The sequence below is a fragment of the Crocuta crocuta genome, unplaced genomic scaffold (assembly GCF_008692635.1).
Source record: "Crocuta crocuta isolate KB4526 unplaced genomic scaffold, BGI_CrCroc_1.0 scaffold89, whole genome shotgun sequence".
Lineage (NCBI taxonomy): Eukaryota > Metazoa > Chordata > Mammalia > Carnivora > Hyaenidae > Crocuta > Crocuta crocuta.
Genome location: NW_027551559.1, coordinates 3,241,305 through 3,259,542, shown reverse-complemented (window position 1 = coordinate 3,259,542; position 18,238 = coordinate 3,241,305). Strand labels below are relative to the sequence as shown.

Genomic DNA, 18,238 nt, shown 5'->3' with positions numbered 1-18,238 from the left:
GGATAAAGGGCAGAAAAGATCAATGACTCTGTACAGAAAGTGTGATGATTAGCTCTAATGAATCTTCTTGGAAATTTGTCATGATAAGAGATTGGCTTCAGGTCAAGAAGAGAAAAGGTCTCAACAGGAGATCTGAGGGTTTCACTGAAATCCCTTTCTTTATTCCCCTCCCCCTTCCTCTCTTCCCCTTCTTTTCTTATCCATTTTCCCTTCCGTCTATTGAGAATGGCAAACCGTGGCTATCATCTTGGGTCCTTTCCACTCTGGATTATGTCAGCTAAGAAGCAAATCTATGGTGACTCCCCTCTCTCGTTTGCAGGAATATTATGGGCCGAGCAGATGAGAAGGAAAGGAGTAGGTGAAGAATGAGAATAAAATGTGCGTAGAGAACATTTTCTCTTAGTTATTTTCAGGTATATAACATGCTCAGTTTTTATTTCTCTGGCTTAATCTCCTTGTCCCAGTTCCTAAGAATCCTTGCTGTCAAGCTCTCAAGTGACCTTCTAGCTGCTAAGTCCTGCTGAGCGGCCGAGCATGGCTTGAAGTCTCACGTCCCGGCCTTTGGCCCTGTCCCAGATCAAGTCACCGGCTCTGAGGAGGATACGCGCAAAGCTGAGCTCACCTGTCATGGTGTCTTTCCTGGAAGTGTGTTCTCCTTTAGTCCCGTGGTAAGTGGCATTGCTGCCAGTGGATTCATAGTCTGTTTTCCTTTCCTTGAGGCTGATCATTTCCCGAGGTGAAGCTGGGGCACTTGCTACATAAAGAAATCAAAAGGAAGACTTTGTGTGTCTCATTACGCAGCATGGAGAGCTCTTCACACCAACAGCTAAGGTCCTGAAGACACGTAGCTCAACCTACTGTGGATGGACCTGCTGATTTGTGTTCTTTTGGCTCCTGTCTTTACTCCCGCCCCTCATCCTTGTCATCTGGTGCTTTATAGTTATGGGAGCACACAGCTTGGGTCATTAACAGCTATCTCCTGGGGCCATCTTTCTTAGAAAGACATCCTGATGGGGACATGACCCACCTAAGGTGCAAGGGACAGTTTTCAGAATGAGATCAGGCTTTCTTTCTTTCTTTCTTTCTTTCTTTCTTTCTTTCTTTCTTTTCTTTCTTTCTTTCTTTCTTTCTTTCTTTCTTTCTTTCTTTCTTTCTTTCTTTCTTTCTTTTTCTTTCTTTCTCTTTCTTTCTTTCTTTCTTTCTTTCTTTCTTTCTTTCTTTCTTTCTTTCTTTCTTTCTTTCTTTCCTTCTTTCCTTCTTTCTTTCTCTCTCTCTCCCTCTCTTCCTTCCTTCCTTCCTCCTTCTCTCATTTTTCCTTCCTCTTCCCTCNCTTTCTTTCTTTCTTTCTTTCTTTCTTTCTTTCTTTCTTTCTTTCTTTCTTTCTTTCTTTTTCTTTCTTTCTCTTTCTTTCTTTCTTTCTTTCTTTCTTTCTTTCTTTCTTTCTTTCTTTCTTTCTTTCTTTCCTTCCTTCTTTCTTTCTTTCTTTCTCTCTCTCTCTCTCCCTCTCTTCCTTCCTTCCTTCCTTCCTTCTCTCATTTTTCCTTCCTCTTCCCTCCCTCCCCATCTCCTTCCTTTCTTTTCCTTCCCCTCTTCCTTCTTTTCTTCCTTTCTTCCTTTTTAAAAACTAGGTGTGTTTCAGAGGAGCTATTACTGGTACTGAAGAATCCCTGATTAAAATAAATGCAGTTTCACTTAAACGCAGAGCGACTCCAAAACTATCCTAAAGGAAGCCAGAGGAAGCAGCTAGGATGTTGTGTGGGGCTGGCATAATCCAACTTCCACAGATCAGCCTGTGAGGTGGGCTGGGGCAGGGGTGAGCAGAGAGCCCATTTCCCATTTCCCGATGAGACAACCTTGACCAATGTCCCCAGCAATTTCCCACCTACACCTTGCACCGCGGACCCAGGGAATGAGCCCTGTCCTTTCTTTGTGTCTCCATTTCTAAAACGATGGGTTGTAATTAAAGGACCCCCCTGGGAAGTCCATGATTTTTTAAAGTGCCCTCAGAAGACAAGAGAAACTGAACTTGGAGGTAAAGGGGCAAACAGAAAGAGGTTTAGATATCTTAAAGGATTGAATGGATTGGTAGCAAGTACACAGCCCTGCCAGTGCCGAGATGGGTTGGAAGAATGCAGGCCTCAGCGCGTCGTGTGCCGCAGTGAGGTCGCCGCTGGCTGTGCTCCTCAGTGACACCACACATGTCTATAGCTCAGTCACCTGCCCCTATCTCCTATCACAGCTCAGATGTGGTGGTCTTCTGCCCCAGATCTGTCCCCTGACCCCATGCTCCAGGACAGTGCTTTCTAAACTTGTTTAACCTTAAGACTCATCTAGAATTCAGGGATTCCAGGACCCCACCCTGGACCCTCTGAATATGAATGTTCAGTGGATGGGTCTAGGAGTCCATTTTAATGAGCATACCTGGTAATTATTAAGGCTAGGAGAACTCTGGGGAACTCTTGAGTTTTTTGGAGAAAGCCCTCTTTGCCAATATCCAAGCCCCTTCCAGTCAAACCTCAGTTTACCTTTCAGCTCATCATTCACACCCCCTGTAGGGTCCCTCAGCTCCTGCCCGCTGGACCTGCCTGCTCCCTCAATTCTTTTCAGTGTCTGAGCCACTTGATGCATTTCATCAGGCTTAGTATCTCCTATGGGCAAATCCCTCTGCCAGCCACTGGGGACAGAAACATGAATCATATCACTTTCTGAACAGGAGGTCAGGAAACAGACATGCAAATAAACCAGGACCAGAGGCAGAGTGCTTAGCAGACGCCACAGCCAAATGCCAAGGAGAGAACCAGAGGGGGCCTTTGCTCATCCTTTCTTGAGAGGCACCCTGCCTACTTCTCAAACCTATCCAAACAAAACTCGAGGCTCGCTGCTCAGCTCTCAAAATGCTGAGAGGTTCTAAATCCTGGCTTCTCATTAGAATTAAATCCTTGGAATACTTTCAAAAATACTGATACTTGAGGGGCACCTGGGTGGCCCAGTTGGTTAAGTGTCTGACTCTTGATTTCGGCTCAGGTCATGATCTCATGGTTTGTGAGACTGAGCCCCACCCTGGGCTCTGTGCTGACAGTGTGAAGTCTGCTTAGGATTCTCTCTCTCCCTCTTCCTCTGCCCCTTCCCTGCTCGCATTCTCTCTCAACCTCTCTCTATCTCTCAAAATACATAAACTTAAAAAAATAGTGATATACTTGAGCCCCTCCCAGAACTTGGTGGATCAGAATTTCTGGATCTCTGGGTGTTAAGTCTATTGGGGAGGCAGGGAAGAAAATGGTGTTTGCTCTACATAACGTGACTAGACTGTGTGTCTCCAGCTCCTGGATGTTCTCAGAACTTCAGCCACTGTGTCTTACTCGCCTCCTCCACCTCTGCCCCTCCCCTATCTTCTGTTCTCTGTCATCTCTCCCGGGAGAGTCCTTTCCTTGCCTTTGCTCTGTTGCTTCTAGATCTTCCTGCATAAAGGCTAGTCTTTTACGAGTCACTGCCAGGAAACCACGAAGGGACAATATTTTGGAGGCTCTTGACCAAAGCTCTTGATATTAGCATCTACTACGGTGCAGATGGTGGGTTTATTAAACTATGTCAAGTGTGTCATTATCTCTCAAGACCTCACACACAGTGGTCCGAGTCTCTAGTAAACTAAGATTATACTCCTGGAAAAATCTAATCATGCAAGTGTTTACCAGGTGTCCTCAATGTGCCTCACTGGGAAATACTGGGTGGCGCCCTCGCTGAATGGTTGGGATAGCGTCTTGATAGCCCAGTGCGTTTCCTTCCAGGCATCTTCCAATCCATTATGCCGTTTCGTCTTCCTAACACTGATGGGCTCTTCATAGTTAGGGCTTTAGAGAGAACCCATCCTTGTGCTTCTCAGACTCACTGGTCTTTATCTTTTTAAGACATATGGAGGTAAGGGGTGCCTGGGTGGCTCAGTCGGCCAAGCATCCAACGTGAGCTCAGGTCCTGATCTCAGGACCTACGTCGGGCTCTCTGCTGTCAGTGCAGAGCCCGTTTCCGATCCTCTGTCCCCCCCTTTTTGCCCCTCCCCTGCCCATGCTCTCTCTCTTTCTCTCAAAAAATAAACAAACCATAAAAACAAGGATGTATGGAGGCAATACACGTAAAAGGCCATCCCTGTGCTTCCGAGGCAGGAGGAAGTTTCTAGTCACACGGTGGTTTCTGATTCTCACCTAGTGGGGACTAAAAGTTAGTAGCAGTAACACCACACTGAAAATAGAAGCCTTCATGGGGCTGGGAGAGAGTAATTTATTTCAGTCAAATACTCCCCATTCATGTCTGATTTTCCTCATCATTCTGACAGTAAAGTGCAGTGTAAAGTTTTACAGCAAGTGGTCTCAAGGGCAGAGGAGCGCTCTCCCACCATGCCCTCTGAGATGCAGGTCTCGTAGCTCCTCAGCAGGGCGACAGCAGCAAAGAGCAAGGAGAAACTCTTAAATAACAGCCTGTATAGCTGTGTGTCCGTGTCTGTGTGTGCGCGCGCGTGTGTGCGTGTTTGCGTATATACATATACATATACATATAATTATTCATCCATGTTTCCTTCTTACAACAAAACCCAAATGCAGAAATAAACAAAAATTAAGCTTACACTTTGAATAAAAACAATAAAGGCTATGTCACTTATAGATTAAATGATGTGCTCATATTTCACTTTTAATTTTATCCTTAATCTTAGGCAGTATATAATGTGACTGTAAAAGGGTATAAAGTATCTTTACAAGTAAATAATAGTAGTTAGTTCAAAATTCAAGCAATAGAAATGTGACAAAATTAGAAAAACAGTTAAATTGAGTGACTTAAAAGTTATGGTTTTGTTGTAATAAGACTTTATCAATCATTTACCGGCTGGTTTAAAGGTAATAATAACAGGCTAATCAGATATGGAGGAGTAAGGAAACCCTCAATGGGATATTCAAATGTATGTCATCCTAGAACAAGAAATAGCAAGCCCTTTCTCCACTACTCTGCTATTCAAGTTATAATCAATACAATGTAACTCAGACTATTTCAAGTTGGATAAAGGTCCATAGAAAACCCTGCTCTGCAAACATCTGACAGCTGTCTTTATTCTTTTTGCTCACTGAATGCACGTCTAACACCTGTTAGAGACTTTTTGAAATCTATTCTGAGTCTGTGTAAACATAACACAAAGTCACCACTGCTCTGAAAGAAAACAGAACTCATTTCATATTTGTAACAAACGTCCAAGTGGGGACGGCTCGCCCTCCGTGGGGGTCGGCTGAGGGGTGGGAAGGAGGGCCATCAGGCCTGGCTGGCTGCAGGCGTCTCTTACCTGAGCGGTTGTTGGGAGACACACGCACAGGGGAGATGGAGGGCGTGCGAGAGGAAGAGTAGGGCCTTTGCCGATCCCTCTCGATGGTTGAAGATGAGGCTACAAAGTGATACTGGGACCATCCATCCTGTAATAGACAGCACGCCCCTGTTAAGTGGGGGAGGTGGAATGATTCTTCATCGCCTCCCATTTTGAGGTTCCAAGCATTCGATTTTGCAAAACATTTCTACAGTCTGTCAAAAGAGATCACTGAGCCTTGCTCGGTCAACCATCAAGGTTCAGNAGACAGACTGACATGGGGGAAGGGCTGCTTTTATGGCTTGCTTTCCTCCCGAGATGTTGAATAAATGGCCTCTTTGCAAACCTGCTTTGGCCAGAAGATTTTATTTAAATGAAAACACGATGCTCAAAGTGTTAGATGACCCTGAAACTGTCTCATCTTTACCTACCTGGTTCCGGGTCTGTTTGGCCCTCTTTTCAACTGCCTTGAAGTCTTCCAAAAGTATTTGCTCTTTTTTATCCCCAAGGGCCAATCAGTTAGCAACCATGATGCCAAGAAGCCTCTTTCCTTCCAGGGGAGCTCCCTGTTTTTGTTTCAGACCTCCTTGGCCACAAACGCCCCAAGCCCACCTGCTCAGGAGCATGACTGTCACTGTGTCTTCACACCCACATAGGTACATTCTCTGCTTTAACCCAGGAACAATATTTTTCGCTTTACAGCATATTCGAAATGTGTCCTACCAATGAATCTTCCATGAAGCCTTCTAATAGTTAATATACTAAAATGCACATATACCATTTTTTTCGTTATAAAAGCCAAATAAATACATTGTAGATCATATTTTGTGAATTTAGAAGGCAAAAAGAAGAGAAAAAATTGCCAGTAGCTCCACCCTCCCCCACCCCGGCATGAGCTCATGTTCATGTGTGTCTTCCCAGCGTTTCCTCTTTTTTCAAATTCAATTTGCATCATTTTAAATTCATTTGCATCAAAGTCATACGTCAAAGGGCACTAAACCTACAACAAAGAAAAGCAGACACCTGCCTCACCCCTGCTCCTGCTTCACAGAGGCAGCCACTTCAACGCTTCTGGCTTTTTCTGTTTCTGGTTATATTTAGACTTTTAAGGGACTCAATGTACTATGAAGAATCATTGCGAGCGTAAATAGAGGGAAGTTAATGAAGAACAAAATTCATACTCATTTCAGTATTTGTGTCTTTGTTTATCTAATTCTTATTCCTATCTGTTTGGCTGGTAGGAAACAGCCAAGGTGAGAAGTGTGCTATTATCTAGCACTTACCTAGCACTAGCTTTACTACAAGGCAACATTTTCTCAACAATCTCGTAGGCTGGATGCTATTGTTATCCCATCTTAGTGAGCCTGAGACAGTTAATGGGCCAGCTAAGTCAAACACTAAGCAGGTAAAGAAATATTAACACCACCATGTGGCGTACTTGTAAGTATCTGAAAGGAGACATCAAGCGAGGTTAGGGGATCAAGGACTACTGATGGAGTGTGCTGCTGTGGTTAGTTTACAGAATATGTTTATGGAATGTGTGTTACTCTGGGACCACTTAGCATTGCAGCAGGGACCTGGAGGATGATAAGGGGCCAGATACCAAAGACACAGGCTGGGGTTTCCAAGCCAAGGGAAGAAAAGATGTGATGGGCTAAGACATGTGAGATCCACTGGAAGTCCCTGTGGCTGAGGAGTGATCAAGGGGCTCCAGAAAGATAAGAAGTCTTCTGAGAGTCTAGAACAGTTTGGGAACAGAGTCTAGAACAGAAGGAGGGAGGCCAAGGAAGAGGCTATCCATTGGACGAGGGAGACACAACCCTGGCTTGGATAGTGGCTGATGATGGGCAACGGTCAGATGCGGCATCTGTGTTGGAGGATTTGCTGACGACTTGGCTATTGGGTGTAGGAGAGGGGAGCCACGCTCTACCCCAGTGTTTCTGATGTGAACAACAGGGTACTGGAAGTTCCCTTTACTGACAAAAGGAATACTGGGAGAGAAGTAGCTTTAGGTGGTGAAACCAGTACTGCCATTTGGGACAAGTTGGGTAGAGATGTCTGTTGGACATGAAAGAGAAGATAGAAAATAAAGCAGAAATTTGCAGAAAACTCTGCAGATCAGGGTTTGAAGAATGATGTCAGGGCTGGAGGTAAAGTTTTGGAGTTGAGCATAGACACGTTATTTGAAACAGGAGAATGGATACAAATGTAAATGCAAATATTGGAAGAAAACAGGGGACACAGGGCTGAGCTCTGGGACAGTCTAGTGTTTAGAGGGTGTGAAAAGCAGGAAAAGATTTGGAGGAGCCTGGGAAGGGACAAAGAGAGCCCGAGGAGGATCAAGAGGGTGTGAGATCAGGCAAGAGCAGGAAAGCTGATGCATAGAGAAGAAGACCAACTGGATGATAGGCAGCAACCGGCCACTGGCCTGGGGAACATGGAAGCCATTATGACTGGGGCAAAAGCACTTTCTTCGGTCAGGCTGGCAAACATTAAGTGGAGTGGGCTCCAAAGATAATGAGCATTGATGAAGGAGAAGGGTGAGCACAGACCACCGTTGACAAGGTTTCATTGTTAAGGGGAGTGGAGAAATGGAGCCTGGAGAGACTGAGTGATGAAGAGATGTTTTCATAGATCGCCTGGAGATACCCAGCAGTTTATTCCTCCTTGGGAGTGACTCAACAGAGAGGAGGGAAGAGCCGGTGATACCACAGAGGAAGCAAGAAGTTGCAGGGAATTTCAGGGAGAAGTGTTGAGAGGATTCGGGAACAACGGACTAGTGGGCCATGCTGTGTGGTCACAGATGTAGCAAGAAGAGAGTGGATTTGGTGGCGGGAGGATGAAGACATTCTTTTGTGTTTTCTTGCATATTCTCTGGGTGGAGTGAGAAGTGAAGTCAGCAGTGGAGCATGAGGAAGAGTTGGAGCTTAGAGAATAAAAGGGAGGAGGGGAAGAGAGGAGGAAGGCAAAAGAGAGGACGGGGGGAAGGTGTGAAATGGTTCTTGAGGTAAGTGGGGGGCAAGTTGACCATGGCCAGGTGGTCTGGCGGCCAGAACGCTGAGAGGCGACTTAAGGCATGTGGCGATGAATTTACAATGAGACCAGAGGTCAGCATCATTGCTTATTTTTCTCCAGCCAAATTCAGCTGCCTGGTGGCAGGAGTGGAGTTGACTGAATTGGATGGGGGGTGGTCAGGAAGGTAACCTGGAAGGAGACAGGGAGTGCAAATAGAATGCCTTGGAAGCCATGGAATCTAAGCCTGGGACAAAGGAAAGTGTGAATGTTGAGGAGATGGAGAATGAAAACTAGTTGGTAGCTGCAGATCCTAAAATGGTCGTAGGCTGCTAGGGTGAGGGTACTTCACAAATGCTGGTTTGTTTGTTTTGTTTTTTTCCTGAGGAAGGGGATGGGAAATGAAACAGCCACCTCTTGAGAGGGGTGTAGGGAGCATATGTTCGGGGATAGCCCAACGTCAGAGCAAGAAGAAGGGGTGGGGAATGCATACAGGGGATCTTGCTGATCACAGACCATGGGTTAAAGGGGGGAAAGGAATGGGTAGCAGGTGGAAGAAAGGTGGGATACTGGGGCAGACAACTGGCCATCCTGAATCCTTAAATGCTAATAGTCAGTAACAACAGTTGACCCAAGTGCTTTGAGCAATGCAATCGTGGTGACTGAGGCGATGAGGGGTGGAAGGCATAAATCCTCCTCAGGGAAAGGCAGGCATGTGGCATGGTAGGTAAAGGGTACGTATCAGGATAGGAGGAAAATGTCTCCATGGTAGTTTGTGCATTTCCCTACGTCCTCTGTGGGGTGGTGGCCAGGATAGTGAAGGGACAGTCTTACAAGAGCATGTGCAGGACGGGAGCTATTTCAAAAGTGTATGCATCCACAAAAGTGTATTCATGTATGGGAACAACTTGAAAAATCGTTTAAAAAACAGATTCCTTTCTTTTGAAGGTAAAGCTTTGTTTGACCACAAAAACCCTTGAATATGATCAACAGAGGCAGATGATGTTATGTTTGTTTCGCAATTTAGAAGATATATGTTGGGGTGGCACATAGTGGCTCAGGAAATAGCTTTAATCAAAAGTTTGGCTTCTTTGGTCATGAATAAGTCACGATGTTCCGCATGTCATTTAAGGTAAATAAAATATTTCCCAATAAGAACATCAGCTAATATTTCGTATGTTTTAAGACCAAAGGAGACACTAGAGAGAAGTGTGGCACAGGTCTAGATCTGGTTTTGTTTTACTTGGTGAGATAGTGATGGATTATTCAACATCTCTTGTGCAGATGATTGGAGCTCTGCTGTGCTCAGCGCTTCAAATTCCGTGACGCTTAGATTACAGTGGGACCATGTAAGTACTTACATCTCAAGAAATACCAGGAAGTGCATCCTGAAACTGCTTACTCAGGAAGAAACTCTTGTAAGGATGCACCAAAAAAAGCTTTCAAATCCTTCATAAGACCCAACGCCAGGAATGCAAAGTCATGCATGACAGAGATGTGGCCTTTCAGGGACGCTGTCTGTGGGTGATGGGATTAGCACACACCTGAGGAGGATGAGGAGTGTGTTTAGAGGCAGAGAGAAGGCCACCCTGGTCCTCACACCTCTGTGCACGGCCCACGACTGTATGCATGTGAGCACAGACACCGAATGGAGTTGGGGGGAGGGAGTTTAGGAAACAGGGCGGAGTGGAAACCCAATGAAGGCTCTTGATTCGAGCAGTTTCCTGAGCCAATGCAAGAGCAAGGAGAGGTGACCTGGCTACAGCTCGTGCCCATTTTCTCTCTCATTCGCTGCTCCAGAGTGAGAGGTGCCATGACTAAAACATGGAACTCTCACATTGCTACATTCAACCATGCCTGGAAGGGGCCCCACAGTTTTAACTTTGATGGCAGGAACTTCCCAATGTCATGGAAAACAGTGTATCAGATGCCAGAGATGAGGGTATAGATCGATCAGTAAGTTATGGCGAATGATTAATTACCTTGAGGAGAAATCTCATGACCTTCCAGATCTTTTAGTATATGATTTTTTTTTGAAATTTCAAAATTGAACATTTTTTTCAGAAAAAAAGTTTTGCTTTCCAAAGAAGAAGGGAAATGAAGACATATTTTCTTTGGGAAGTTACTATTAAGCGGACTTCCTTTTATCCAAATAGCCATGTATGTATTTGTTACCTAGCCAGCTTGCAATCAATTCATTATTCATTTACTCCCCAGGGTCACTCAGGAAGGCTTGAAAGTGGTTTACAGAAACACACACAACTTGGGCACATATCTTTTACATCATTTGCCTCTTAGGTCACTAGTTTTTCGTCTTAAAATTTTAACTCCCTGTAGACCAGAGGCTTTTTCCTGAATTTTATTCTATCAGGTGCTCCACCACAGTTCCCATTCACACCACCCCTTTGCCTTCTAGGGGTTGGATCAGAAACTCAAGGAAGAAAAACAGAATGAGGAAGGGGCATGGCATCTAGGAAAGGGCCGTTAATCCTTAACATTGAACGATAAGGGACTCTTTCAACGTCTGCCTTTGCCTCCAGCAGAATGACCGAGAAGTTATGCCCTTCAGCTCCAGACCCAGCCAAGCTGTCAAAAAGGTGATATGATATCTGTGCCTCAAATTGGTTTTTATTTTTAACACATTAAACTTAAAACTGGAGGTCGTTAAATTGTTCCAAGTAGATAGAGATAGAAACCTGAAAGAGAAGAGGAGTTCAAAGTCATTGAACTTTAAATTGCCGCCAGGAATAATCTGATTTTCTTTATCTTCTCCTTTTACTGTCCTTCTACCAGTTTCAGTCTCTGTGTTAAAGTTCCCAGCCTGTTTCTTTATGAAACTGTATTATTCCCCAAAGCTACTATCATCCGGATCGGTACTTTCAATGGTCCAGAGCTCCTGAGTATCTGGGCAACATTCTTCTTCATGGGCTCAAAAGTGGTCTTCACCATATGTACACCTAGTGGTCACTCCGGTTAGCGCCTATGCATCTTCCCCTTAAGTACCTGGAGGTCTGCAATGTCTAGCAATATTAACTTTATGACCGTCCTGTAAATACCTCCGAGAAGACTATCCGACTGGAGAGACTTCCACTAACAGGTTTCAAATAAAGGGACCAAGTGGCTTCCAGATCGGTCTACATGAGGGTAGTGTAATGCCCACTTGTCCCCCAGCTTCTTACTCCAGAAAGTGTGCGGGACACCCAGCGCAGACCAGCACCTGAATCTGTTAGGTCTGCGCACCAATGTCAGAGCTAGAGATCTTTGTCAAGGCTGAAAGCTGCTTTCACCTGGGGCCTTTCTTTCTTTCTTTCTTTCTTTCTTTCTTTCTTTCTTTCTTTCTTTCTTTCTTTCTTTCTTTCTTTCTTTCTTTCTTTTTTATATTTATTTCTGACAGAGAGAGACAGTGTGAGCAGGGGAGGGTCAGAGAGAGAGGGAGACACAGAAGGAAAACAGGCTCCAGGCTCTGAGCTAGCTGTCAGCACAGAGCCCGATGCGGGGCTCGAACCCATGAACAGTGAGATCATGACCTGAGCCAAAGTTGGAAGCTTATCCAACTGAGCCACTCAGGCTCCCCTTTCTGTCGTCAGGTTGCTGAGATGAGAAGGCCACCAGGAATCGTTCCTTCTGCCCTGGTCTACGTGAGTGTCGCAATTCCTGGTAAGCTCTGCCTCCATTTCTCTTCCATAAATTAAGGGCAAAAATACTCAATCGGCTTGGGGGAGATTTCAAAATAGTAATGCCTGGGCCTCAGGATCTGAGATTCCTGTTTAAATTGTTCTGAGTAGGGCCTGGGCATTGGTATTTTCAAAAGCCCCCCTGGGTGATGTAGATGAAGAGCTGGGAGGTGAGCTGCTGGTCTGACATCTCTGCGCACAGGCTGCGGTGACTAATCCGAGGAGGCCCTGAATGTCTGACTCCACTGGGGAATGTCAGAAAAGGCCTTCTCAAGGTTGACTTCTACAGGAACAAAAATAGGTCCCAACCTCAGAGCCGAGAGGTGCCACACACACCCTGAACCCCAATCACCCCCGATTACCCAGCAACCACCAGATTTGTGATTCAATTTCGTGAGTCTGCTCCTCTGACCAGGAAGCTCCACAACCCGGCACAGCCCCTTCCCTCCCTCTTCCCGTCAGATCTTATGTGTCCTGCATGCTTGTGTGCAAGGTAAACAGTAGACAGGCAGTCCACGCTCATTAAATCACTATTGCTAAATGAATTACGCCTCCAAGACTGGGGAGGGGGGAGCCTTTAGCATTGCTATTCTGGATTATTTTCACTTGAATATGGACAGACTACTTTGACATCACACTAGAGATGCTGTGGTCCCATCTCCTCAGCTTATTTGTTTCTGAAGCCCTGGTCCCTGGCATAGAACCTGCGACACTGAGGAGCCTAATAAATGCTAGTTGGATCCAGAGATTTACGAGGACTGAAGTCATTATTGTAAACCAAAATGATAATCAATATCCTAGGCGTTACAGCTAAGCCTCGGTAGTTCTTATACTCTATTGTCCTGTAACAGATGAAAGTTATCAGATCTTTACGATGTTTTTATTTTAGCTTAGAGCAATCTCATCAGTATCATCTTCTGCTGTTGGTATATCTGTCTTTTATGACATGCTTACCGCTGGGCTGAAGGCCGTGTTAGTTTAGGTAAAATGGCACTTTAAAAAAAAAATGGCCTACGGCTTGCCTGCTCCATTTTAGATGGTAATTTCTTCCTCAGCTGCTGCTGTTTCAGAGTGAGGTATATTAAACAGCCTCCTCTTTAACCAGTCTTGTGGGTAAATTGAAGCACTGTTATACCTGCCACATCTGGCCCCAGATGGGTGCTGATTCCACTCGTGGCTCTCAGAGCACGTACTGAGCCCACCCCGACTCCACTGCTTCCCGCATCCTGCGGCGCGGAAAGCACCAGCACCTGTCCGTAGCAGGCGCACGCGCTCCGTTCTCCCCAAACACAAGTGCTCAGGACAGCCAGGAAGGAAGGGGAGAAGGGAGAGCGCGTCACGTTTTCCATTAGTTCCTTTAAAGTTGGGTACAGAAGCCCACGCCTACCGGGGGAACGTGCTCCCCCAGACTGAAGGGCTGGTTTCTAAATAGGTCCCCTGTGGGGACATTCCTGGGAACACAGGTGACCAGTGTCACTGCCCCAGGAAGCAAGTGGGATGCAGGGCCCTCCAGCAGGAGGTGTGGAGAGCAGGCCGGTAAGATGGAGTGAAGCTGAACCACGGGCGGGGGTGGGGTGGGGGTGGTGTTTGAAGATTTACCCCCCCCATCTCCCAACTTCCAGGAAACATCCTGTCACCCAGCTGAGCCCCCAACCCCCTGGCCTCCATGTTGACTCAGAGAAGTGATGCAGAAGGACAGAAGGACACTGTTAGATAGAGGGGGTGGAAAAGGTTGAGGGAGAGAGGTTATTCCATGTGTGTACTACAGAGTTTTAAGAGATGGTGGGAAGGTCAATACCTCAGGGGCTGTTGAGAGGATTTGGTGATTAGAGAGAGGGCGAAAGGGCTGGGGCGCCTCGTGGCTCAGTCGGTGAAGCATCTGACTTCGGCTCAGGTCATGATCTCATGGCTCGTGGGTCCGAGCCCCGCATCAGGCTCTGCACTGACAGCTCAGAGCGTGGAGTCTGCTTTGGATTCTGGGTCTCCCCCCCAACTCTCTGCTCCTCCCCCACTCACACTCTGTCTCTCTCTCTCTCTCAAAACTGAATAAACTTCCAAAACGTATTTTTTAACAAAGAGCAAAAGGGGTTAAATACCAAATCCTCAGTTACATGCTTCAGGAGATAAGATGAAAGGAAATGGAATTTAAATTCCCTAGAAGTCTCTGCCCCCTGGAAGAAGGCACCCTTTGGAAACTAGACAGCAACAGGCAGAGGAGGATGGAGTGAGCAAACGGCCACTGAATAGGAAGTTAAATGGCGATGTTCCCGTTTACAGCTCCATTTTCAAAGCGAGTTTTGGAAGTCTTCTCTTCCATACTTAGAATTTAGATTTAACAAATCTTTTCTGATGCTAAGTGACATCTCTGACTTGGACAAAAGCTTCAATCAAGAATTAACCTTGAAAATGGTGAGAGGCTTTTATTTCCACTGAGATCAACCTCAGTGAAAGGACACCGTGAGCCCATCTATGGTCATCCCTTTTGAAAACAGCTCTGGAACTTCCTTAATCTGATGAGATTTTCTTGGCCTCTAAACAAGGATTGCTCAGTAGGCACACAGAGACTGATTCTGAAGCAACAAATACAAGCTTTTTGCGTTAGCTGTCCTTGAAAGCTCTCAGTCCATAAAGCTTGTCAATTTTAATTTGCTCTGAGTGACCTGAGATAGAAAGGAAGTGTGGTAGAAACTCTCTGGGCTTTTAGCAACCCAAGCTCATTCACTCATTCGAACTGGGACACTGACAGCTTGTTTCCTGCATGTGCTACCAGGATTTCGTCATCAGGAACCTATTTTTCAGATGAACGTCAAACCATGAATGTTGACATCCCTTGAAAAAGGTAACCAGCCAAGATATTATGGCTCGCTTATGAAAAACTTGATTGCTCAAAATTGTGCCAGTTTTCCAGTCATTTTTAAGTGTAATAAACCTATTAATGTAATCACACGAAGCAGAGAGAGAAGAGATTCCAAATAAGGGGTAGTTATGCATACGCACTTCTTATTTCAATAAAAGGTATTACGTAGAAAAAAAGGGAAACAGGGCAGTCACAGTGGGTGTGATTGAAACCCGAGCCAGCGTCTGCATGTCAATGAAATCTCAGCTTCCCTTTGCTGTAATAAAGTAGCTTCCATCTCTTTTTAAGGTAAAGTGTTTGTTAAAGATTCATTAAAACTAATTCCATCAACAATTCTACAACAAAACCTAGTAGAGTTAAATATTTCAACTAATTCTTAAGGGCCAAAAGGGAGTATTTGCAGTTTAATACAGAAATAAATACCGCCTGACATACCGGTTGCTTTCATTAGTTTGTTTCAGCTCTGGCGCTTCTAATGGAATTTAATTAAATTGATTTGGATACTTAAAGGTACAGTAAACATGGAGCCGCTTCTTCGTTAGTACAGATTTCCCCTACTATCCGAAAGTTAACTTGATGCCACCTTTCTCTTATGAAGGACCTACCTTAGGACCCGTTTTTACTAACCGGAAGAAATCTGAAGACGATTTTTGCTTTTATGAAATGGTAACTCCTCTTTCACTTTACGCGATTTCAGTTTACAAAAGGTTTTATAGGAGCCTTCTACTTTCGGATAGTGGGGGAAAACCGTATCATCTTTTTAAAAGCAAATACCAAGTAAATCTATTTCAGGAATTCAATTTACTGCCATGGGTCTAATTCTAAACAATCAATATCAGCGAGAAGATTCAGCAAGTTGCAAAGAAATGTATAGAATTTGGCCAAAGAAAGCTTGCCATTGTTAACTACCAGTAGTTAACTAGTACCAACAGAATGCAGGAAAAAAGCTCAGGAAATGGAAATAAGGCCAGTTCAGTTCTTTTGTTTCCCTGGTGTCCCTTCTGAGGCCTTAAAACAAAGACCTGAGGTGGATGATCTTTCACAATGCCCTCTGTGTTCCAGTTAGTGCTGCAAAATTAAATTTGAGGTGAATTGGAGAAAGTCCAGTCTTTGTTGGACAAAATCAAATGTCTCGTTTCTAGCGTGCCCCATTCCGACGTCTGAAAAGCCAAGACTTTAACATCTGTACTCATCAGTAATCAGCAAGTTCAAAGTTCAGCCTGGGTCCCAACCTTGACGTCTTCCCATTCCACCCTACTGGAAAGTACTGCAGACCGTGGACATGAAAGCCGAGTCACTGAATGTGCCCTCTGCTATCAACTCTGGAGCAGGGACGTGGCTGGATTTATTTAATAAACATTAATAAGTGCCTGGCACTGTTCTGGGCACATGGGCTAGAACAGAGGGAGGTAGGAATGGTTCCTGAGAGGGAGATGGAGGGGAGTAATATGATTACCTCATATTACTTTTCTGGTAAGAGCCATGAAGAAAAAGTACCAGTAATTATAAGGGTCTCTACTAGCCTTAAACTGAGATGGAAACAGATAGGCTTGGTAGGAGAGGAGGGAAAGCAGTCTTTGCTGAGGAATGAACCCATGCCTATGCAGTGCAAAGGCCCTGCGGTCAGCACAGCTTTGTGCCTGTCAGGAAGAGCAGAGAGGAGCTAGGGGGCAAATGTGGCTGAAAGCCACCAAGAAGAGGTAGAGGGAGGTGAGCTTGGAGAGATGAGTAAGGCTTTCTCCTGAGAGATGCGGGAAGGTACTGTTGAGTTTTAAATCAGGACACTTACATCAGAATATAAAGGTGTATTCTGAATGCTTAATGGACAACAGACTGAAGACGGTAAAGTAGATTCCATAAAACCAATTAGGCAGCAACTGGACCAGGACCAGTGACAGATGATGATGGAGGTAAAGATTGCTGGACTTGAGGGGTATTTAGAAAATAGACTCTGCAGGGCTTGGTGGGAAGTACAGTGAAAATAAGGAAGAAAGAGGTACACTGAGATAACTCTTGGATTTCTGAAAAGAACAACCAAGTGGATTAGGTGCTCTTTACTGAGATGGGTGACAGTGGAAGAACAAGAGATTTGGAAGAGGAATTGAAAGCAGCCTGTTGCATGTACGGACCGTTAGAGCTTGTGATCTACTGAAGTGGAGAGGTCACATGGTCGTGTATTTAGGCTTTGAGTGCAGGAGTGAAGACCATGTAGAGAATAAATGGAGATGCCAATGGCATTCAAATGTATTTTTAAAGCACGGGAGCAGATGAGATCATCTATAATAGAAGGAATAGGGAGAAAAGCAAAGATGCCTCAGGGAAGACCAGGAGCCTGCCAAAAAGACTGAGATGGAGCGCCTTGCTGTCAGAGAGAGACCAGGCAGGAAGGAGTGGCGGCAGAGAAGCTCGGAGGGCATCATGGCAGGGAGGAGGGTATGGTTGGGACTACTAATTGTTGTTTAATCCATCTCCTTTTGTTCTTGGACGCACACCCACCCGCCATGTTCCCAGCTTGCCTTGCAGCTTCCTACAGCCGTGTGATGGGGATCTAGCCAATGGCGGGGTGTGGGGTGGGGACGTGGCGTTGCCGGTACGGTGACAGGTCGTACAGCCTTACAGTAGGACTCTGGGCTCTGGAATGTCTGCAAGGAGAAGCGCTGATCTGTCCACATCAACACCTTTCCAGAATGGTTGCCGGGATAGGAAAATAAACATCTCTCAAGTTGTATCATTGGATGTTTAGGTTTGCTTGGTACAGCTGGAAGCCTTCCCTGATGAATCTAGATGGTGAACTCATTGAGCACTGCGATTAGGAGCAATTTCAAGAGAGATGTGAGGACAGGCATCATTTCAGACTTTGGGGGTAAAAGCATAACACAGAGAGTGAGAAAGTGAACACAGTGCACGAACTCCAAACTTTCTAGAAACGTGACTGTGAAGGGTGGTAAATGTGAGGACAGGACGTGATAAGGCAGAAGATGGAGGAAGGTGGGCGGGAGAAGACATTTCTTATTTTTAAGAAGAAGTACAAAGAAGTACAAAGAGAAGGTGTCCCTACAGAGGAGGAGTGACCAGTGTGAGCGGTGGAAGAAACAAGACGAAAATCAACACAATAAGCTTCTCACTCAAAGAAGAGATGTCACAAGAAGCATGGATATTAAGTAAGAAAAAAATAGTTTGGAATAGGACTCAAGAAATATGCGTGTAAAATAAAACAAGCAAGAAATCACGGCTAAAGTGCCATGATGTATCTGGAAAAGTTAATCCAATATGTAGATATTCACTTCTGCATTTCCACTACCTAAAACAGAGCTTGGGATAGAGTAGGTACTCAATAAACATGTGTTGGATGAATGA

General features: G+C 45.1%; 1 protein-coding gene across 1 annotated transcript in view; it reads right to left on the bottom strand.

The window, feature by feature from the left end:
* Window positions 1–18,238, bottom strand: part of CTNND2 (catenin delta 2) — a 784,902-nt gene that overhangs the window by 14,764 nt on the left and 751,900 nt on the right. The window contains exons 25-26 of the mRNA XM_077749452.1: window positions 5,321–5,447; window positions 623–754 (exon numbers count right to left, since the gene is read on the bottom strand). Of these exons, the coding sequence (XP_077605578.1) occupies window positions 623–754; window positions 5,321–5,447 (259 nt within the window). The remainder of the gene's footprint in view (window positions 1–622; window positions 755–5,320; window positions 5,448–18,238) is intronic.